Source organism: Sarcophilus harrisii, chromosome 5, assembly GCF_902635505.1.
Source record: "Sarcophilus harrisii chromosome 5, mSarHar1.11, whole genome shotgun sequence".
NCBI classification, from domain to species: domain Eukaryota; kingdom Metazoa; phylum Chordata; class Mammalia; order Dasyuromorphia; family Dasyuridae; genus Sarcophilus; species Sarcophilus harrisii.
The window spans coordinates 146,722,816-146,746,631 of NC_045430.1; the positions used below are offsets into that span (position 1 = coordinate 146,722,816).

Sequence of the window (23,816 nt, forward strand, 5' to 3'; positions counted from 1 at the left end):
TATAATTCATTGGAATCTCACATTTGATGCTGATGCTGAAGCTGCTGCTGCTGAAGCTGCTGCTGCCGAATGCTTTGAGACATCAGCCCTGGACCAAAATGGATCCTCTGGTCCCAGAAAATCTCTCCCTCTCAGAAATCCAAATAAAATATTAAAACTCTCTAATCTCTATCTGGCCTCAGTTTCTCCAGCATCACACGGGCTCTGCCATTTACAGTATTTTCATAGCCAACTCAGACTTGTCAATAGTCCTGGCTTTGCTATAAATAGGAGCATCACTGTGATGACTCATCTGCAAAATGAGGGCCTGGACAAAAGTGCTTTCTTCTTCTAACAATGATTTCTAAATGGCTCTTGGTGGCCTGGGGGTAAAGTTAAGATGATAAGACAGAAGAAGCAATTAGCTGACCTCATTCCCCCTCTACACAACTCCTCAAGTAACTCCTCAAATCAAATTCTGAATGGCAGAGCTAGCAAGAGGTCAGATGAGGCATGTTTCCAGTCCATGTGATGCAACTGTGGAAGGCCTACTGTGGTTTCCACAGAACTATCCACAGCAGCACCAGGAGCTCTCAAGCTCTGGGGCCCCTGTGCAAACACTGGAAACTCCATTGTCAACGTCCAATTCTGGCCACCCTTCTACAGCAGAAAGGAGAACTTTCAGTCAAGAGGGGACAGGGGCCCTGAGGAGCAATCCCAACGTCCTTCCTGAATAAGAACAAGAGTGGTGACCAGGATAGAAGTCTCTCTCTAGAGCTTTTCAAATCCATAGAACTAGCTCTGAAAAAAAGCAGTGGAAAAAAAGCCTGATAATTGGGACAGTAGTCTTTCCCTACCACTCCCATGCCAGGAACAGAGGCTAAATTGACATAAAGTTCAAAATAAAAGAAATAGTGTAGAAAAACGAACAACAAAAAAGAATCTAATTATAAAAAGCTACAATAACAGGAAAAATTAAGACACAAAAACTTGGAAGAAGAAATGAAGTTAAAAACAACTAAAAGTAAAGCCTAAAAGGAAAACCTGTGAAATGTACATAAGTCCAACAAAGAAATGATAAAAGATGAAAAGAATTATTTTCAACAACAAAAAAGAGTGGCAGCGGAATGCTTTCATTCCCTTATGTAACTGAAGGAAGAAAATTATGAAAAAAAATGCAGCTTGGTAAAAAAAAATTATTGGGGGAAAAAAACAGAATTAGACAAGTAGAAAAAGACATACAAAAAGAGATACAAATGCTTACTGAAGAATTTAACTTCTAAAAAGCTGAATTAGGCAAATGGAAGCCAATGACTCCATGAGACATGAGGAAATAAAACAAAGTCTATTATACTTCAACTTTAAAAAGCAGAGGTAGTAGTCATGATCTCAGAGAAAGCAAAAGCATAAATAGACTAACACAGAGATAAGCAAGGAAAGTACATCTTGCTCAAAGTTACCATATACAATAAATTAAAATTAATACTAACTACATATATGTGTATGTAAATATAACATATGTATATGTATGCACATATATACTTATACATACACATACACATATATTTTCATATGCACCAAATAGCAGAGAATACAAATTCTAAGGGGAAAAGCTGAATTACAGGAGAAAGCAGACATTAAAACTCTACTAGTAAGGAATCTTAACTTATCCCTCTCAAAGTTAAATAAATATAAGCATAAATAAGAAAGAAGTTAAGGAGATGAACAGTCTTAGAAATGTTAGATACAACCTCTGGAGAAAACTGTATCATATTTGAAAGGAGTATTCATTTTCACACATGTACTTGCCATCTTCACAAAAATTGACCACGTATAGGACATGAAAATCTCACAACTAAGTGCAGAAAAGCAGAAACATTAAATGCACACTTTTCAGACCATAATGCAACAAAAATTACACTCAATAAAGAGCCATGGAAGCAGAGATTAAAAATTAATTGGAACTAAATAATCTAATTCTTAATAAAGAGGAGGTCAAAGACCAAAATCACAGAAACAATATATAATTTAATTAAAAAGAAGGACAACAATGTGACAACATATTGATTTAGGGGATATGGCCAAAGGAGTACTTAGGAGAAAATGTCTCTCTCTTAAAAAAATATCTCTAAACAGATCAATAAAAGAGAGAGAAAGCATATCAATGAATTGAACATGCAACTAAAAAAAAAAAAGAAAAAAACAAGAAAAAAACAAATAAAAATCACCATTGAAATACCAAAATGAATCCTGAAAATCAAAGAAGAAATTAATAAAATTGAAAGTAAAAAAATTGAACTAATAAAACTAGGAACTAGTTTTATGAAAAAAATTAACAAAATAAACCATTGGTTATTTTTGTTTATTTGTTTGTTTAAAAGAAAACAAAAAAATCAAAATTTCAAAAATGAAAGGGTATATATATACACCACTGGTGATGATGAAATCAAAGAAATTATTCAAGTTTTTTTGCCCAATTATATGTAAGCAAAACTGACAATCCTAAGAGAAATAGATAAATATTTACAAAAAATATAAATTGCCCAGATTTAGATTTAAGGTTAATTAATCCCAATACTATGTCAACTATTTGAAAAATATAGCTCAAGAAGGAGCTACCAAATTTATTTAATGACACAAATGTAATTTGACACCCAAACCAGGAAGAGCAAAAACCGATAAAATATTATAAATCAATTTCTTTAATGAATATTGATGTTAAAAAAATTAAATAAAATACTCACAAGACTATTACAGCAATATATCAGATCATATATCAACTAGGTGAGATTTATACCAGAAATGTGAGGTTGGTTCAATATGAGGAAAACTATTGGCATAACTGACCACATCAATAAAAGAACAACAACAAAAATCATATGGTTATCTCAACAGATGCAGAAAATTCTCAATGCAGAAAGTAAATCTTTTGCTTTGGGCAAAAGATAACACCCATTCCTATTAAATACTAAAACAAAATAGGAAGAAAGAGGACCTTTATTGAAATGATACCAAGTATCTTTTTAAAAGCAAAAGCAAACTTATTTGTAGCGGGAATAAAGTTGAAGTCTTCCCAGTAAGACTGGCAATAAAAGCAAGGATGTCTGTTATCACTGCTATTATTCAATATTGTACTAGAAATGTTGTTAGAGCAATAGTAAAAGAAAAGGAAATAAGAAAATAAAAGAATAAAAATAGGCAATGAGAAAACAAAACTATTACACTTTGCAGATAATATAATGATATTCTTAGAGAAAAATTCTAGAGAATCAACTTAAAAATAGTTGAAAAATGAACAATTTTACAAAAGTTGTAGAATACCTATTAAATCTGCGTATATCATCATCAACATTTCTGTATACAACAAGAAAAGTCATCAGGAAGAAACAGGAAGAGAAAATTCCACTTAAAATAATTGCAGGTAGTATATTAGGGAAATTATATGAACACAGTTACAAACACTTTTCACATAAGTAAAAATAAGATCTAAGCAATTTGAAAAATATTAACTGCTCATAGACTGAATCAATATAATAAAAATAATAATTCTACCTAAGTTAATTTACTTATTCAATGTCATATCAATCAACTGTCAAAGAATTATTTTGTAGAGCTAGAAAAAAATAATTACATAATTCATCTGGAAGAATATACATATCATTAAGAAAACATCAAGGGAATCAATGAAAAAAAATATGAAGGAATGCACTTCAGCAGTACCAAATTTCAAAGAACACTACAAAGTGGTAGTCATCAAAACAATCTATCACTGGCTAAGACGGAGTGCTGGATCAGTGGAATAGGTTAGATAGACAATACACAGTAGTAAATGACCATAATTAGCTAGGGTTTGATAAACCCAAAGAACCAAGCTTTTGAGACAAGAAACTCCAGTTGACAAAAATTTCTGGGAAAACTGGAAAGCAATTTTGGAAGAAATGAGGCAAAGACCAACATCTCATTCCATATACCAAGATAATGTCAAAATGGATTAATAATTTCAACATTAAAAGTGATATAAGTAATTATGGGAATATGGGAAAATGTACTCCTCAGATCCTATGGATAAAGGATAATTTTATTTTTTGAACATTTTGAGTTCCAAATTTTTTTCTCCCTCCTTTCCTTATCTTTCCCCTCCCTATGCTAGCAAACAATCTAATATAAGGTATACATGTACAATAATGTTTAAGATATTTCCATATGAATCATATCAGGAAAGAAAAATCAGAGCAAAAAAGAAAAAAGCATGTCAAAGCAAAAAAGCAAAACAAAAGAAAAAAAAAAAAAAAAGATGAAAGTAGTCTGCTTTGATCCACATTCAGGCTCCATAGTTCTCTGTCTGGATGGAGATGGCATTTACCATTCCAAGACTTGTCTTACATTACCATACTGCTGATAAGAATTAAGAATAACAACAACAACAAAAACTAAGTCTATTATAGTTGATCATCATATAATACTTGCTGCTGCTGCTGTTATGTACAATGTTTTCCCGGTTCTGCTTGCTTCACTCAGCATCAGTTCATGTCTTTCCAGACTTTTCTGAAATCAGTCTACTTGTCATTTCTTATAGAACAATAATACTTCACCACATTCATATACTATAATTTATTCAACTGTTCATCAATTGAGGGACATTCATTCATTTTCCAATTAAAACCAAATGTGACATATAAATAATCACAGGAAATAAAATAGATAATTTTGATTATATGAAATTTTAAAAAGCTTTTGCACAAACAAAACAAATGCAGTCAAAATTAGAAAGAGGAAAGAAAAGGGAAAAATTGTAGCAAGTTTCTTTGATAAAGCCCTTATTTCTAAATATTTAGGGAACTGGGCCAAAATTATAAAAAAAAAAAAAAGAGCCATTCCCCAATTAAAAATGATCAAAGGATATGAACAGGCAGTTTTCAGAAAAAGAAATCAAAGCTATCAATAGTCACATTAAAAAAAATACTCTTAAGTCACTATTAGAGAAATACAAACTAAAACAACTCTGAGACACCACCTCATACCTATCAAATTGGCTAATATGACTGAAAAGGAAAATGATAAATGTAGGAGATGTGGAAAAATTAGGATACTAAGATACTATTGATAAGAGTTGTGAACCATTCCAAACCATTCCAAACATTATGAAGAATAATTTGAAAGTATGGCCAAAGGACAATTAAACTATATATATATATATATACTTTAATGCAGCAATACCACAGTTACATCTATATCCCAAAGAGATTTTTTAAAAAGAAAAAGGATATGCACATGCTCACAAATATTTATAGCAGCTTTTTTTGCAGTGACAAAGAATTGGAAATCATGGAAATGCCCATCAATTGGGGGATGGCTGAACAAGTTGTGGTATATGATTGCGATGGAATATTACTGTGCTACAAGAAATGACAAGCAGAATGATTTCAGAAAAGCTGGTAAGACTGTATGAATTTATGAAAAGTAAGAGAGCAGAACTAGGAGACCACTGAACACAGAAATAGCAGTATTGTGAAAGATTAACTACTGTGAGCAAGATAATTCCAAAGGACTAATAATGAAAAAATGTAATCTACTTAGAGAAAATTAATGAACTCTGAATGCAGATTAAAACATACTTTTTTGAAACTTCATTTTCCTTTTTAAAATTTGTTTTCTTTTGCAAAATGGGTAAAAGAGAAATATTTTTTATATATTTTCACATGTTCAACTTGGCATCAAATTGTTTGTTTTCTCAAGAAGGGGGGAAGAGTAGGAAGAAGGAAGACACTAGAACTTAAAATTTAAAAAAAACATGAATGTTAGCATTTTTTAATACCTAATTGCATAGCATTTAACAAAACAGGAATAAATTGGGAGGAAAAAGAAAAATTTGACATAATCTGTAAAAATATCTTGTAAATATCCTTTATTAAATTCATAGAATTTTTATTAAAATTTTGTATTTTAACTTAGGTTATCTTCTATAGAGCCCCAAAAGATTCTAGAGTAATGGTAACTAGGTTTTGTCCCAGAGCACTTGATAAATTGGGATTACACTTCTTTCTCACAGTAGTTCTCCTGTGCCTCATGATCCTTTGCTGACCTCTTGCCATAACTCTTCACGTCTGCCCCTCAAATGATCTTATAGTTGTTGCACCCTTCTCTTGGGGACTAGTAACAAGTATGCCATAGGCATGTTCTCTCCATATTCTAGTACTGAAGGTAATGATCACTGTTGAACATTCCCCTACTCCCACCTACCTTCTCCCTGCTCCTGCCATGTAAGGAACTGGATATTTTGGAGAAAGGGCTACCTTTTCCCTGAGACACTGTACCTAGCCACAGGAATCAGAAAATTCTGATCTTATGGGAATGAAGGAAGTTCTTTCATCAGCCAAATTGGATCTTACATCCTTCCAAACTATATGTGAAATTCTTCTTCCCTTTACTCTATCTCATCTTCCCCAAAGTGTCCCTAGCATTAGTCTGAGGATATCTGGGTGGTCTCTATCTCCCAGCAGTGTCCTAAGTTTTCTTTTCAAAGTCTCTCCTTCAATTTTCTCCCCAAGTTTGTATCAAGTACGCTAATTATTCATTCTTGTTCTAGGTTCTGAGAGTAAATGGAAGCTGCATTTCAGTTCATATGCTTAAATTGTGAAAAGGACCCACTTATAATTTGCCCATTCACAAAATACTGCTTTTTCCCTGCCTTATAAATGGACTTATTTGAGGTCATGGATTCAAAAAGAGTCCTAATTTACTTTTGATGCTGATAAATAGTTAAGAAGGGTGAAATGACCCAGGTTAAGCCCTCATAATGATGGGCGCTGGAATTTGGCTTGGGAGTAGCCTCTGTCCTTTCACAATAGGAAAGATGGAGAGATCCAGCCTCAAACCAACAACTAACTTCAACCTATACAACAAAAGCAACTCTGAATATTACTATGTACAGAAAGTGTTATGTTCATCTATTTTTAGTATTCCCCCATGCAACAGAAATCTCAACAAAGAAAACTATTTCTTACTTGGAAATCCTCCTGCAGTACCGCATCTTCAAGATCCGAAGCTGTTTGCAGCCTTGCAGAAGGTATTCAATGGCTTTGTCAGTAAGGCGTACACACCCAGAGACATCCAAGATGTGAAGATAATGGCATTTTTTGCTCAAAATCCTTATGGCCAAGTCATTCATCTGTATACACAACCAGAATAATTTAGCAACTATTCTCAGGAGCTATAATGCAACAAAATTTAATTATTGCTGGGCTCATTATACAGGTGCATAAACTCTTGAGGAATAAAACTACACTAAGCCTTTTTGGATACCCAGTAGTATAATTTACATTGCTAGTCAAATCTCATCTCTTCAGATAAAAAGGTGTGATATAAAGACTTGATGGTTAGTTTGTAAAATGAACATAATCCTATAATCCCCATATTTTATAAGTATTCAGCCATATTGCCAATATGAGTTAGTATTACTTAATAAAAATTAGTTGAGCCTCAGTAAATAAAAACGAATTTTCCTGGATAAACCAAGCACAAGATTCCCTATAACTTGTAAATTTTTATTTAATCTACTCCTCCTTAAAATTTGCTATCCCATTTTGGCTCCATTTTGCTCCACAGAGCTTTTAACAATAGTTAATAATTACAAATCTTTATATATTTCCTCATTTGACTATCACAATAACCTTGAAAAGTTAGTGATATTAGACTGGTTATACAGAAGAAAGTGAGAGAGGTTAAAAGATCAGTCAAACAGCTAGTAAGAGTTTGTGTATGACTTGCAATCTCAGGTCTTACGAAAAGCAGAATCCATTGTACCATGTTGCTACTCGTTTGCTTTTCATCTTCCTGTCTCAAACTTTAGAATTATTTATGAAGTGCCCATGAAGTACTCTTAATACACCAAATTCCATCAACATTGAAGAGTTTGTAAATGAGTTTTTAACTGAAAACATCATCAAAAGTGACTTTTGACATATGGCCTTGCTTTTTAACAAGCTATAGCTGATCATTTCATTGGGTATTTGTTCATTTCACCTGCAGATAGGTTCAGATTACTTCAGAGAGGATCTGGACAATTGCCTTGTGGGTAGAGATGAGATGGGGCGGGAATGACTTGCATTTTTGCCCTTTTGAGTACTTTTCTGGGAAGGGAAAAAGAGACAAACCGAAAAGAAGGAAAAAGAAGTAGCTTTTCTCCCTGGGAACCCTACCCAGTGCCTTGATTCCATAGGAACGCTCCCATCCTTCTGGGTGGAGGTGCTTCAGTCCTACTTCCAGAGCCAAGTAGCTAGCTTATTTGATACATTCCTGATCTCTTTTCTGGGCATTATTTTTTTTGGCACAAAGGTGATTTATGCCAAAAGTATATAGCTGCCCCAAAGAAAATTTTTAAAAATTTAACTGAGTATAATGTCTTCTTGAAATAGTTGTATGTTCTAACAGATACACACCACAACATTCAGCTAAAGAGAGTGTTTTAAATGTAATTTTTAACATAAAAAAATTTCTTTAAAAAACCCCAAAACCCAACCCTCTCTGTTTCAGAACTGTGCATATTTAGGATTAGGAAAAACAGATGTCCTAATTGTTTAAGCACATCTTGGTTTCTAGAACATGCTCCAGGACAAGGATGCAGCTCTCCCTTCACTTACTTCCTGCTACTGGAGCAGCTGGAGCTTCCTACAGTACTTTCTGCCCTACAGAAGGATGCTCTGGGACCTGACACTCCTGCAAGCATGCTATCTTTTCAGAGGTCTTTTATTTGGGAAGGAGGAAAAAATAATGAGAAGTTCAAAAAAGCCCATGGCAGTGTGGGAAATGAAGTGTGTTATCCTACTCACCAAAAAAAAAAAAAAAAAAAAAAAAAAGAGAAACGAAGAGAGAGCGAGAGAGAGAGAGAGAAAGAGAGAAAGAAAGGAGAGAGAGAGAAAAAGAAAGAAACAAAGAAACAAAGAAGAGAGAAAGAAACAAAGAAACGAAAAGAGAGAGAAAGAAACAAAGAAATAAAGAAAAAGAAAGAAAGTGACTACAGGTCAGTTATATCCTGCTCTAATTATTTGTTACAATGTGTAAATGTTTGATGATGAGAATATCTATGACAAACTTCTCTCACGCTCAGTTACTTATAAAACGAAGGCAGACCACTAGGCGGCGCCACAGTGCCCCACGCATCTTCCCGAGTTCAGTTCTGACCTGGGACACTTAGTGGCCTCGGGGACATTGATGGTAGCGGGGACTCAGCGGAGCAGGAAAGAGCGGAGAGAGCACGTGCAGGAGCAGGAGGTGATCACTCCTGTCAATGAGAGGCTCCGCGGGGGAGGGCTGAGAGAAGGGCGTTAGGTCTGGCCCTCGGGCTCTCCCAGCCGCTTGGAGAGAGCCATTTCAGTTCGGTGACGAGTCCCAAGAGAGCCCGCAGAGGGCTTAGGAGAAAGCGAGAGGAAAGGGAGGGGAGACATCGCAGGGACGCGGCCTTCTCAAGGAGGGAAGCCCAAAAGGTCGGAAAAAAGGACAACTGTTGGGGGCGGGACAGACAGATCGCGGGAGGGCTTTATGAGAAAGGAGACGGAGCGAGTGTGGTTGGCAGTAAGGAAGTTGGCAATGTACAGGTGGCCACAAAAGAAATAAGAAATGGGGAGGGAGGGCGCTAGAAGGAACAATCCGCTAGAAAGTTCACCTGAAGGAACGATAAATCCTTCTGCTTCCATTAGCTTTGTCATCTGTGAAAGAGGAGTAATATTCATACTCTGCAAGCTCACAGCTTTCTGAAGAAAGCACCATTTATAGTTGGGAAGTAAATAAAATACCCTCCCTGAATCTGAATACCCAGAGCAGTGCTTGATCTCTTTTGTGACCCATTCAAAAAAGATTAATCAGCTCCTTCTTTATTCACTGTGCTAGGATATGTATACAAGGACATATAAACCTTGTTTTTTATCTTTGAGAAAATGTTTAATAAAAACCAAATAAAACACAAACATAATTAAACAAAATATAGAATATAGATAGGTCCAGAAAAAGACTACAAAGAGTTTTATAAATAGCTGTGTCACATCCAGATCTTCTGGTCTCCAGTGCTTATTTTATACTGTGCAAAGAGAATACACTAATTTTAAGCTTTCCCAGCATCAAGTAAAATTTTTTATCCCATTCCCCATCTCCCTCTTTTTCACTAATTGATTAGTCATGTTTACTTTGCATCTAAATTTTAAGGCCCACTGAAACACAACCACTCTCTCAACATATTCTGCGGTAGGACCATTTGCCAGAGTGTGTGTGTGTGTGTGTGTGTGTGTGTGTGTGTGTGTGTAGTAGGATACAAGGTGGGATAAGGAGCTATGATTGCTGTAGCAGTGGAGAAGAAAGTGACTGATGGGAAGATTCTGGAAAGTGGGTGAATAGGTCAGAAAGTTCTAAGCTCTCCAGATTTTCCCCACAAACAAAACAAAATTGTACCTCAGAGCCAAACACCACCTCCAAGAGATGCTACAAAATATATATATTAGGAACACCATTGCTAAATTTCACCTCCCTACCCTATCCCACTCCACCCCGCCCCAATCAAGGAGAAAATTTTACAAGAAACAACAACAATAATTCAAATATGCTAGAGCTACAATTACAATTGTACAGGATTTATCAGCAGCTACAATAAAAGACTACAGGTTATTGAATACTATACATTGACAATCAAAAGAACTAGGATTGCAGTCAAAAATATGATATGCAGCAAAATTAAATATAATACTGAATGAAAAAATGGACATTCAATGAACTCTCAGATTTTCATGATTTTGTATCAAACAAACCTGAACTCACTAGAAAATTTAAAATATAAGAACTAATAACAATGACTTATTTCAAGTGACTCAATAAGGACAAATTATTTATGTTTTATAAACGGAAATGTAAACCATACATCTAAGATTTTGACATTAGTAATTGGGTAGTTCAAAAGAAAGACTGCAGTAGAGTCGAGTATGATGTGACTCTAAAAAGTAAAAACATCTAGAAGGAGGTTTTTAAAAATGGTAATTATGCTAAATGAACCAAGTGCAAGAGTAAGAATTGACCCAAAGGAATTAGATGGAAGAGGAAGTTCTGAAAACCTACTCACATCAGATAAAGTGGGGTATAGAAACATGAGTAGATTAATGGAGTGGGATAAAGTGTATAAAAAATGGAAATGGGATAAAGAGGGAGCAGTGGGAAAAGAAAATAAGGATCCATGGGGGAGGGAGGAGGTTATGTAATAGCATGGCAAGTTAAGGAATAGAATCTAAAGTAGAATTAGTAGGGATGGGAAATAAAATATAAACAAACACAATTAACAATGATCAGGAGTAGAATTGGTTAGGAAATAAAATAGGGGTAGCAATTATTGATCTTAAGCAGAGAACAAAAGAAAACCTACAAGGAAGCAAAGAAAAGATGGTCAATTATGAATATAATGTCTTCTGTTATTATATATATTTGTTATATATCTGTTATTATATTTTTTTAATGGAAACTTAATGTTACATATTTTAAATCCTTCATGATGTTCTGCTAGGCACATGACAATGTTCCTTTAATACCCCTTTTTCTGTCTTTTTTTCTTTTGTTTTTTTCTTATTTTCCATTTAAGTTTTAAATTAAAAAAAAAGAAAATGACTAATATTGGTGTCCTATTTGTGTTCTGAAAAGCATGACATGCCTAGAGAATTAGAATACATCTGGTTTTACCTAATTTTAAACAGGCACAGTTCTGAGACACTGGGGAAGAGTTTTATTCTGAATGTTCATAGCTTACTTGTGTAAACCAAGCACCATCCATATATGAAAAATGACCTTCCACATCTTTGGAGCTTTACTTTCTTAAAAAGGCTCGTCCCAACTTCCTTTGCAGTGTAGTGAGGCCATACAGATATCCTGGAGTAACCAATTCTATTCTAACCTCCATGAAGATTGAACTGATGAGGATCAAGGTTTCTTCACCTGTCAATTGCAATGGCCCAGAAGCAAATGGTTGTGTAGGTCAAAGTTTCTCAACTGTGGGTTGTGACCCTGTATATGGTCATGTAACTAGGTATTATGAAATTATGATTTATTATCAGTAACTTATTTTACCTATTTTATATACTTATTTGCCCAGTCACAAAAATTTCTTAGGCAAAAAGGGGTCACAAGAGGAAAACGCTGAAGAACCCCTGGCAGAAGTCATCCAAGACTTGGAAGAGGAGAAGGCCATTAGAAGGGTCACCAGATGGTGCAATGAGTGGACAGAATGCTGAACCTTTTCTTCTTCTTCATGAGTTCAAATCTGGCCTCAGACATTTAGTGGCTGGGTAACCCTAGGCAAGTCATTTAATCCTGTTTGCCTCAGTTTCCTAATTTGTAAAATGAGCTCCAGTATCTTTGCTAACAAAACCCCAAAAGGGATCACGAAGAGTTGGACATGACAAACAACTGAACAATAACAAAGCTCATTAAGGAAGGCAGGAAACTTGTTCCCTGTAATGGACATCTCACTGCTTTCTCCACTTTTTGCTTAGGAATTAATCATCAGAATGCTAATACAATGGGGAACTCTTCCCATACAGTGGAGTCCTGTGTAGAACCCCTATGATTCTGAGTTGTAGGGTCTTCTCTAGCCACTTCCCACTCCTAAAACCCACCCTGGCTGGCCCTCCCTCCCATACATCTAACCCTGTTTACTGCTCTTTTCCACTGCTCCCCCAGAAACTCCATTCTGTGGTTGAAAAGCAAGACTTCATTTTAGACTTACATCCTTTGACGGCCCCCCAGAAATTACCTTGAACACATTTTAGACTGGCACATGATTTTCCCCTCAATAGAATGTAAGCTCTTTGAGGTCAAGGAATGTTTCATAAGTAATTTCTTTCGCTAAGCATTTCTGCCTTGCTATATAACTTTTCAGAGATCATCAAGTATCCTGAATTTGCTTTCTGACTGTGATATTAGAAATAAGAAGAGCAGCAATAGCAATTATATTTTACAGTTGGTGGTACAGTGGATGGACCTCAGGGCCCGAAGTCAAGAAGACCTTGAGTTCAAATCCAGATGCCAACATTTACTAGCTGTGTGATTTTGGATAAATCACTTAGCTTCTATCTACCTCACTTTCCTCAAGGGGATAATAATAGTGCCTCCCTCCCAAGGTTGTTGTGAGGATAACAATGAAGGAATATTTGTTAAAAATGTTTAGGACAGTGCCTGGTATACAATAGGCACTATATATAAATGCAAGTTATTTCTCCAAATCTTTTGTAATATTTAAACTAGTATGCATCATTTAATTCCCACATCTTCAATTATCACTAGTTACACAATCAGGTTAACAGTTGATTCCAAGCTATGATAAAATCAACAAATTGTGTTAAGAAGCTCTGTGATATGGATGGAACAATAAACCTAATTCAAAATTCCACGTTACTACTTAGAAATTATGTGACTTTAATCTCTCTGCTCATCAATTTCTATATCAGAAGCATGAGAATAATACTTGCATGATCAACCTTACAGTTATTATTTTAAAAAGTCAAATGATCTAATTTAATTGAAGCACTTTATAAATGTGAAGTGCAATATATATATATATATATATATATATATATATATACATAATATTGTTAATATTACAACTGGGGTAAATAATTTCTCTGAAACTCTGTTCTTCCATCCCTAAAAAACTGGGTAGTTGTATACCGTCCATATTTTATACTGTAGGGATGCTGAGAACACGAGTGAGATAATGTGGGCAGTGAGGAGGGGAAGGCTAATTCCTTTGGGAGGAAAAGCACAATCAGAAGGCAGAGCATTATTCTGCTTGATATTATGATATATAAAATTATGCTGGCAAGCTTCTACATTGCAAAGAAAAGAAGTCAACAGTGAGTCACACTTCTGAACACAACTCTCAGATTCTCTCTCAACTTTTTCTGCTTTGACTTTTACACATACCTTTGGACAGCCAGCGATGCTGAGTGATGTCAGCCTAAGACACTTAGTGGATAGTGCTTTCAAAATTTCTCCAGAAAGCTTAAGGCAGAAAGACACATCTAGATGTTCCAAAATTGGTGTTGACTGACAGAAATGCTGAAAAACATTCCAAAGTTTGCAATCAATTTTTCTTTCATTGCTGAATCTTTTCAGGATGGAACATTATACCCTCCATCATACATACGCATGAACACACAACTATTGCCCCTCTGACAATATTGAGACTCCCCAAGATTGAAGTTAAGTGTTCCCAATATCACTAAAAGTAAAAAATTTCTCTAATTTTACTTACTTATCACATCTTTGTGAAATTATATATTTTAAAGGCTTTTATTTTGTCATTCAATAACGAAAATTGTTTAATTTTAGCAATATGAAAAAATTCTCTAAATCACTATTAATTAGAGAAATGCAATTTAAAACAACTCTGGGGTACCACTTCACACATCTCAGATTGACTAAAATGACTGGAAAAGATAATGATAAATGTTGAAGAGAATGTGGGAAAACTGGGATACCAATGCATTGTTGGTGGAGTTGTGAAGTGATCCAGCCATTCTGGAAAGCAATTTGGAACTATGCCCAAAGGTCTATAAAACTGTGACCCTTTGACCCAGCAGTGCCATTATTGAGTTTCTATCCCAAAGAAATCATAAAGGAGGGAAAAGGACCCACATGTGCAAAAATGTTTGTGACAGTCTTTTTTGTAGAGACAAGGAACTGGAAACTGAGTGGATGCCCATGAATTGGGATGACTAAGTTATGGTATGTGAATGTTATGGAATATTATTGTTCTATAAAAAATGATGAACAAGCTGATTTTAGAAAGGCCTGGAAGAATTTATCCGAACTGATTTTGAGTGAAAAAATCAGAACCAGGTATATGCTGTACACAGTAACAGTAAAAATATATGATGATCAACTATGAAAGACTTGGTTCTTCTCAGTGTTTCAGTGATTCAAAGCAATTTTAATAGACTTTGGACAGAAAATGCCATCTTACATCCAGAAAACAAATATAGAGACTGAGACTGAATGTAAATCAATACATGTTCACTTCTTTTTTTCTGTTTATTTTTAATCTTTCCTATAGTTTTTCCCTTTTGCTCTGATTTTTCTCTCCCAACATGATTCATACATAAAGCAATGCTTATTAAAAATAAATAATTTTTGAAAAATAATATCACTAAAAGCAAAAAAGTTCTCTAGTTGTAGTTAATCACATCTTCATACAATTATATACTTTTAAGGCTCTTATTTTTTCAATTAATTATTAAAATTTGGGAAATTCTGAATTGCTATAAATATTCACTGATTTTAAGGCCTGACTTGAAGACATTAATCAGGTCTTTTCTAAGCTATAGAGGGACATCTTACCTTCAATCAATAAACATTTGCTAAACTCCTAGTATATGTCAGGCACTGTATTTAAGCACTAGATTATGCAAATTAGTTTTCTTCCTTTTAAATTAAATTAAATTTTTAAAGTGCCCTAATAAGGTAAAAATGTACCATATAAAAATGCACTTGCTGAGATGTCATTATTATATTTTCCTGGAACTGGATAGGAACAGATGAACATCATATCAATAGAACTAAGATTCTTACCTTTTTTTTTTTTTTTGACTTCTCTTTGGAAGTCTAATGAAGAATAATGACACTTTCCCAAACTAATGATTTTAAAAGTATAACATAAAATATAAAATGACAAAGAAAATCAAAATACTGACAAAAATGATTAAAAAATATATTTTTTAAAAGTTCATTAATGCCAGATTAAGATCCCTTAGTGTAGAAACATATACTTAGATCATAAAGGTCTGGAGTTAAAAACTTTTCCTTCGATCATTTGAAAGATAATGAAAAATGGACTTAAATGCTAGTAACGAAGTACAAAATAGTTAGAGGTGAATTGCCTTCTCCATTTCCAAGAACCTAGGTCCAAGAATTCTTTACTTGGTAATGGTTCTATAGGCAAGACTGGAAGGCCCTGAAGTCATTTTGATTGGCAATATACTTTAAAAAAAAATTATCTTTACATACACAAAAGAACATTTCCATACATAACACAAAAAAGGATTCTACATGAAACCACAAATATGCATTTTACTCCACTTGCATTTTTTAAAAGTATAATAAATTCAACATATTTCTTTGCAAACTGTCCTCCCTATCTGCTTTCTTCTGAACTATTTTTTTTTTCATGAATTTTAAAAAAATGTTACAATAGCTTACTTTGGGGGGGGCATCATTATTGCAACTGTGTCCCAATTTGCTGAGAGAAATAAAAGGGGAGGAACCTTTTCTTTAAACAAATATATATAAATTAAGCAGAACAAATCCATTAGATTCAAATTCTTTTTTTTTTTTTTTTTTTTTTTTTACTCCTCTTTTAATCTACCAATCTCCCTGCCTCATCCCGTGCCTAAATCCTTTCAGGATGAGGAAGTTTATTTTGTTAGTGACTATTCTTTTTCTGATATTCTCCTTTAACCTCACTCCAATCCCTGCTTGTTTACTTAAGTTTGATGTATTATTTCACCAACTGTGTGTGTGTGTGTGTGTGTGTGTGTGTGTGTGTGTTTAATTCTCCTTTGTTTTAGATAAAACTGAGGTTTATCTGATGGCTACCCTTTACATCCCTATGATAAATAGCAAGTTCCACTCCCTCCCTTCTGCTTTCCATATTAGTGTATTCCTAATTTTACCTTCCCTTTTCTTTTCCATCTTCAAATCATTTGAATTAAGCCAATCTATCCACATTCTTTTAATTTTCCTTATTTTATTTCCTCAAAACCACTTAAAAACATTAAGGTTCTATAGGGACAGTTGTTTTTTCTCCCTTTGATAAAATGCTAACACTACATCATTGAACTGTTTTAATTGCTCAAATAAATTTACCTTTCTAGGCTTAACTGAACTTTTGTGTTTGTATTTCAAAAACAAATTTCAAAATTCTTATTCAGCTCTCTTCTTTAGTCCTCTATTTCACTAAAGGTTCATTTATTCCCCTGTAGAATTAAATTATATTTAGCTTTACAGATAAGTTATTCTTTATTGTAAGGCTTCATGTTTTGTTTCTGGAAAGATTATATTCTAAGATTTCTGGTTTTCTAGTAAAAGCTTCAAGACCTTGTGTGATCCTAATTCCAGTTCGTTGGTACTTGAATTCCTCTTTTCTAGATGGTTTCCTTATTTCTTTGACACGGCTGCTCTGGATTTTGACTATAGCATTCTGCGGTTTTTTCTTTCAGAGTTCTTTTCAGAAAAGGATCAGTAAATTTTATCTTTGTTTTGCCTCCTAATTCTAACAAAACTGGACAGTTTTAATTAATAATTTTTTGAAATACAGTACTAAGACCTTTTTTTTAAATCCTGTTTTCAGGAAGTCCAATGACTAATGATCTCTCCTTCCATTTGGAACTGTGCCCAAAGGGCTATAAAACTCTGCATTCCCTTTGATTCAGAAATACTAATACTAGGTCTGTACTCCAAAGAGATTTTTTTTTTAAAAAAGGAAAGAACCTAATTATGCAAAAATATTTATAGCAGTTCTTTTTATGGTAACTAAGAATTATAAATTGAGGGGATGTCCATCAACTGGATAATGGCTAAACAACTTGTGACATATGGTTATAAAGGAATATTCTTGTGCTATAAAAAATGACAAGCAGTATGATTTCAGAAAAACCTGGAAATATTTACATCAATTGATATGGAATGAAGTGAGCAGAACAAGGAGAACACTATACACAATAACAGCAATATCAAATGATAACAACTGTGAATGACTAAACTATTTTCAGTAATACAATGTTCAGACACAATCCCAAAAGATTCATGATGAAAAATGCTATCCACCTCCAGAAAAAGAACTAATTGAAGGCTATTTTTCATATTCATTCTTCCTTCCTTCCTTTCTCCCCCCTTTCTTTTGTTCTCTTTCTTTCATCAAGTTTTCTTCCATAAAATGACTAATATGGAAATGTTTTACATGACTGCATATGTATAATCTATATCCATGACTGCATATGTATAATCTATATCACATTGTTTCCCCTCTCAGGGAAGGGGTATGGACTGAGGGAAGAATAGAATTTGAAACTCTATAAGACTTAAAAAAAAAAAACAAAAAAAAACCTCTAGTGTTAAAAACTTTCCCCCAATTTTTGACATGTAACTAGGGAAAATTAAATAGTATTTAAAGTGAAAAAAATTCTCTCTCCATTTGTTTTCTAAGTCAGTTGTTTTTGATGATTAGATATCTTAAATTTTCTGTTTTCAGTCTTTTAATTTTGTTCTAATATTTCTTATCATCTCATGGAGTCATTAATTTCTATTTTGTTTGTTCTCCTTTTCAGGTGTTCCATTTCTTGGTTTTATCATTTTCTCTTTCAAGCTACTATTCCTTCCTTCCTTAAGAGCTTTCATTTAATCATTTAACTTTTGTTTCATTGTTTTTTCCCTAGGCTTTTTTTTTTAATTGTAACTTTTTATTGACAGAACACATGCATGGGTAATTTTTTTTTACAACATTATCCCTTGCACTCACTTCTGTTCTGACTTTTCCCTTCTCTCCCTCCACCCCCTCCCCTAGATGGCAGGCAGTGTTATACATATTAAATATGTCTGATGTCCTGGTTCTGCTCATTTCACTCAGCATCAGTTCATGTAAGTCTCTCCAAGCCTCTCTGTATTCATCCTGCTGGTCATTTCTTACAGAACAATAATATTCCATAACATTCATATACCACAGTTTACCCAACCATTCTCCAATTGATGGGCATCCATTCATTTTCTAGTTTCCAGCCACTACAAACAGGGCTGCCACAAACATTTTGGCACATACAGGTCCCTTTCCCTTCTTTAGTATCTCTTTGGGGTATAAGCCCAGTAGTAGCACTGCTAGGTCAAAGGGTATACACAGTTTGATAACTTTTGGGGCATAATTCCAGATTGCTCTCCAGAATGGTTGGATTCATTCACAACTCCACCAACAATATATCAGTGTCCCAGTTTTCCCACATCCCCTCTAACAATCATCATTATTTTTTCCTGTCATCTTAGCCAATCTGACAGGTGTGTAGTGGTATCTCAAAATTTCAGAATTGTCTTAATTTGCATTTCTCTGATCAATAATGATTCAGAGCACCTTTTCATATGGCTAGAAATACTTTCCTATTTTTCATCTAAAAATTGTCTGTTCATATCCTTTGACCATTTATCAATTTTTCCCATAGATCTCTGTGGGACATTATTTTTTGTCTTTTGAGTCTTGGATTTTAGTTGTTATAGAGTTAAGATTTGCATCACACTTTTGATACTGTTTGGTGTTTTCTTTGAATTACTTCTTTAGTTCCTGAATTGCATCTTTGTACCAGTCTAACTCAGCTCCAATGCAGATTTGAGTAGAATGAGCGGTTGGTTCTACTTGAGGTCCGACCTGGTTGGGATTTGCAGACTATTCTACCTCCTGAGATTAGATAACCTTGAATATTTGAGTTTTGCTAGAGTAGCTATGTAGAAGCTAGAGAAACTGGCCAACCATCTTGGCTCTAAATCTAGTCAGAGAATTGTGCTTCCACAGAAATCATCCACAACAGCCTTAGGTTTATAGTCTAGCTGAGAGAAGTTCATCACTAGAAGAATGGCCAAGTGATGACTTTTACTCAGCCACATTAACCCAAGAAATGGACAAATATACAAAATATCCCATGTGCTCTTCCATTCCATCTTAGTAGTACTATTAACAGAGTAGAAGAAAAGAAAAATAGATCTAAAACCCACATAATTCCAAATCAACCCCCAATTTTAATTTACCCATTAACACTCAACAAAAAATCTTTTTCAATCACCAAAGTTGAAACATGATTGGGGGAACTAAACAATGTTTATGACAGTTCATAACAAAGAAAAGATAAAGAAATCACAGATAAAAGAAGACAGGACTCAAATTTTGTGAGCATCAGCAGAGGGGAAAAAGTTTGAAAAGATGGGATTTTATTTTTTGGAGCGGTGTGCATTTTTCTGAATGTTCTGAGCAATCTTCCAAATGCTATTTAGCCAGATCTCTTCCTTCTGTCCAATTCTGGGCCCAGTTTATTATATACTGTAGTGTCTAAGACAGCTACTAATGGCCCAAATCTAAGGATATTTTGCCCGTTAAACAACAAGATTTGGAAAATACATTTTCATTTGGTTTTTCCAGTGGACACAGTTACAACAAATTCATTTGAATAGTTATGGATCTCTTGAGAGCCTTTGCAACGTCCCAGAATTTTGGAGCAATCAGCACACTGCCACTTACAAACAGAAACATCTTCAGGAAGTCACTCTTGACCAGAAATCCCTATTCAATACACATCCCTAGATAATTCTTGGATTCTGTTGGACTTCTTCAGGCATAGTTTTACTTTATCAAAGTTTTTGACACAAACAAAAAAAGCAGTATCCTATGAACTTTTAGTCAATTTTGTGAATTGTCCAATAAAGAATATCTTCTTTATTATCTTCTTTTGTTCTTTTTGCCAGAGATGATTTTATCCAGTTGTAAAATATATTTTCAAAGTTTTGAATATTAAATAGCCATATGAGTTGATAGATACTGATATCTTTGTAAAGTCCCACAACTTTTGGTAGTAATAACATCTGTAATTTTTTGAGTAATTATTTGATATAGTCTTTTTTTCTTTCAGATATATTGAGAAGACATTCCTCAAAACCATGCTGCCTCCAGCACAAACATCCTCTGGAGGTTCTCAGGCTGGCCCACTTGCTGTTCTTGCCTTTGATTCTACTCCAGGGGAAATCCCTCTGTTCCTCACTAATTCTTTAATTAGGCAATGGCTATTGCAAACCTTCCTTTCTCTTCCCTAGCTCCCAATATCATCCCTTTCCTCTGATCTTTCATTTGAGAACTTCTCCTCATACTTCTCTGAAAGCATAAAATATTAAGCCAATTCTCCATGAGCCCTCTTCTTTCCTTCTCATCTCACACCTTTTATATCAGAAGTATTAAACCCACATCCCACAGGCCAAAGGCAGCCCACAACACTCTCAAATGTGGCCTAAACTTTATTAAAAATAATTGTGATGTACATAATGAAATAAAAATATAATAAAACACACGTGGCTTCCTAAGTCAATGTGTGGCCTGCAAAGATCCTTTTGTAAGGTTTAGTGGGCCCTGTTTCTATTAGAATTAGACATCACTGGTTTACGTTGGCTCTCATTCACTCTTCTCAGTTGTTAAAAGGTTCAATTATCATCTCTATATCTATGACTGATCTAAATGTCCAGGCCTAGTATCTGCTTTTGGATTCCTGTTCCACATTACTGATTATCCTTTAGAAATTTTGAACTAGATGCCCCTTAGGTATCTTATATTCAACATTTTTTCCCCTCTTTATTTTCTCATTTGATAAACTCTTCTGATCCCATATGTTTAGTTATGATCTCTAGGCAAATGGCTCCAAGATTTATTTATCTAACATTAATCTCTCTTTTCAACTGCAGTAACATATCTTAAATTCCCATTGGACTTTTCCAAATGGATCCCTTATTGCTTCCCTTCCAGCGGTCTGTGGTCCAATTAAACTTCTTGCTACTCTTCCTGAGGTATTCAGTCTAGGTGGGTTTTTTTCCCTCACATTATCTCCCTCATTAGATTTTGAATTCCTTGAGAATAGGGAGTGGCTTTTGCCTCTATCTGTATCTTCCGTGTTTAGCACAGTGCACAGAATTGATGCCTAATAAATTCTTAGCAACCGATTGTTGACTGGCAAAGTAAAGAAAAAAAGTCAGTACATTCTTTGTTCCATTGAAATTCACTTTTTCCTTTAGAGACATTTAAAATTTATCATTTGATTAAGTAGATATACATCTTTCACCACAATTCCTCATAGAATTCCATTTTTCATCCCTAGATTAGATGATCTCATTTGTCTCCGGACTCTAGAGATCTAGGAATATTCTTTTGTTTTTAATTTACTATATTAACTGTTAGCCTTTGGAAAATATTTTTAGTATCTTTTTTTCCCAAGTCAAGAAGCTCTAAAAAACGATACGAGAATTGGCATCTTTGATTCCTGGCCCTTTCCTCTGATATAGTTTTTCAAAAGACTTAGTGAATAATATTGTTTCTTTTCTTGCAAAAGGCACATTTATCTTCTGATTTGAGTCATTCAATAGGGGAAATTTATTACATTCCTAGATTCAGTATGTAACACAGCTATTCTTCCATCAGATTTACTGGGTATGGCACCTTGGGCATAGCAAACTACATAACAAGGTAGTAGCACCTATCATTAAAAGGAATCACTCATGTTTCTTATTCATGTCATCATCTCTTTACAATTTGCTTCTTTAGATCTTGATTTCACTGATTCCAGTGAAAAGCTTTTTTTTTTTTTTTTTTTTTTTTTTTTTTGGTAATCCACAAAGAGCTTTGGTGAATGGATTGCTGCCAGGAATTATTTTCTGTAACTAAGACTATTTTTGGCAGCTTTAAAAGTTGGAAGGCAACTTCAATACATGCGTATTGTGAAGCCAATAGGAAACTTTTGACTACATATCACGTTAGCTCTTAGATGTTGTTCCATAAGGTATAGAAGTGAGGCTGGCAGAGACATGATAGCAGTCCAGGTCTACATGGCACCTAATTCACGAAAGGAGGCAGGGAATAGGGTGCTGGTCTTGTGATGGCTTTTACTTATGTAATGCCTGGAAACTCTCATGTTTATATGCCTGCAATATTGTGGAAAATTACTGCTTGACAAGGCTTAGCTTAAGCAGGGTCTCTGGGGATCACAGGCCAGAACCCTGTTTTTAGATCTGGAAATTCTTTTTAAAGGATGAAAGAAGGAACTAGGAAGTTATTCTACTGACAAAAAAAGGAATATAGAGAATGAAAGCTAGTATCTTTGTTGATCACAGGATTATAGATTTAGGATCACAGGATTATAGATTATAGATTTACATAGGACAGATCTTAGAAATCACCTAGTATAGCTCCTACATTTTATATATATGAGTAAAATGAAATCCAGAGAAAGTAAATGATTTACTCAAGTTATACAGATAGTAAGTAGAAGAGCAAGTAAGTATTCAAATTAAATCTTCTAACTCCAAAGTCAATTCTTCACATGGAAGGACACTGTTCCCTCCAACCCCCAACACAAGTCTCTTTCTTTGTTATAGTTCCTTTCTCCCTTCCTATTCTAATAACTGACTCATATTCAAGTCATTGAAACAAACATTTAAGTGTCTGATGTAAGAATGACTATACACATACACACATATACACAAAAATGAAAACAATTCCTGTCCTCAAAGAACTTACAATCTAGTACTGAGACAAAGACACATACACAAGTATCCAAACTACACATCAGAACATAAGAATATAAAGACTGAAAAAGTGACATGAAACATTTTAGAGGAAAATCAGGAAAGACTTGGTCTAAGAAGTGGTACCTGAACTCAAGGATTTGAGAAAAGGGAAGTATTTAACAGGTGAAGACGTAGGCAAACTGATCCAAACATGGAGGATGGCATGAGCAAAATCATGAAGGCTTGAGAAGGAAGGAATAGATCAGGGACCTTAGAACAGCAAGTAGTCTAGTTATCTTGAATGCAGAGTACATTAAATGAAGGAATTGACAGAATTTATGTTAAAGTTAGATTACAGAAGACTTTGAATTCCAGGTTAAAACTTTTCATATTTCATAAAGAAGGTAATAGGGAGGTAACTGATAGTGTTTGAGTTGGGAGTGATGTATAATAGGGAGACCTGTGCTTTGCTATTATTTTGTCTATTATTATAGTAGTCTTCCTGACCTGACTAATAAGTT

At 34.4% G+C, this 23,816-nt stretch overlaps 1 protein-coding gene across 1 annotated transcript in view; it reads right to left on the minus strand.

Moving 5' to 3' along the window:
* FBXL13 (F-box and leucine rich repeat protein 13) overlaps positions 1-23,816 on the minus strand; it is a 247,639-nt gene that overhangs the window by 10,276 nt on the left and 213,547 nt on the right. The window contains exons 15-16 of the mRNA XM_031938696.1: positions 13,927-14,061; positions 6,984-7,147 (exon numbers count right to left, since the gene is read on the minus strand). Coding sequence (XP_031794556.1) covers positions 6,984-7,147; positions 13,927-14,061 — 299 coding nt within the window. The remainder of the gene's footprint in view (positions 1-6,983; positions 7,148-13,926; positions 14,062-23,816) is intronic.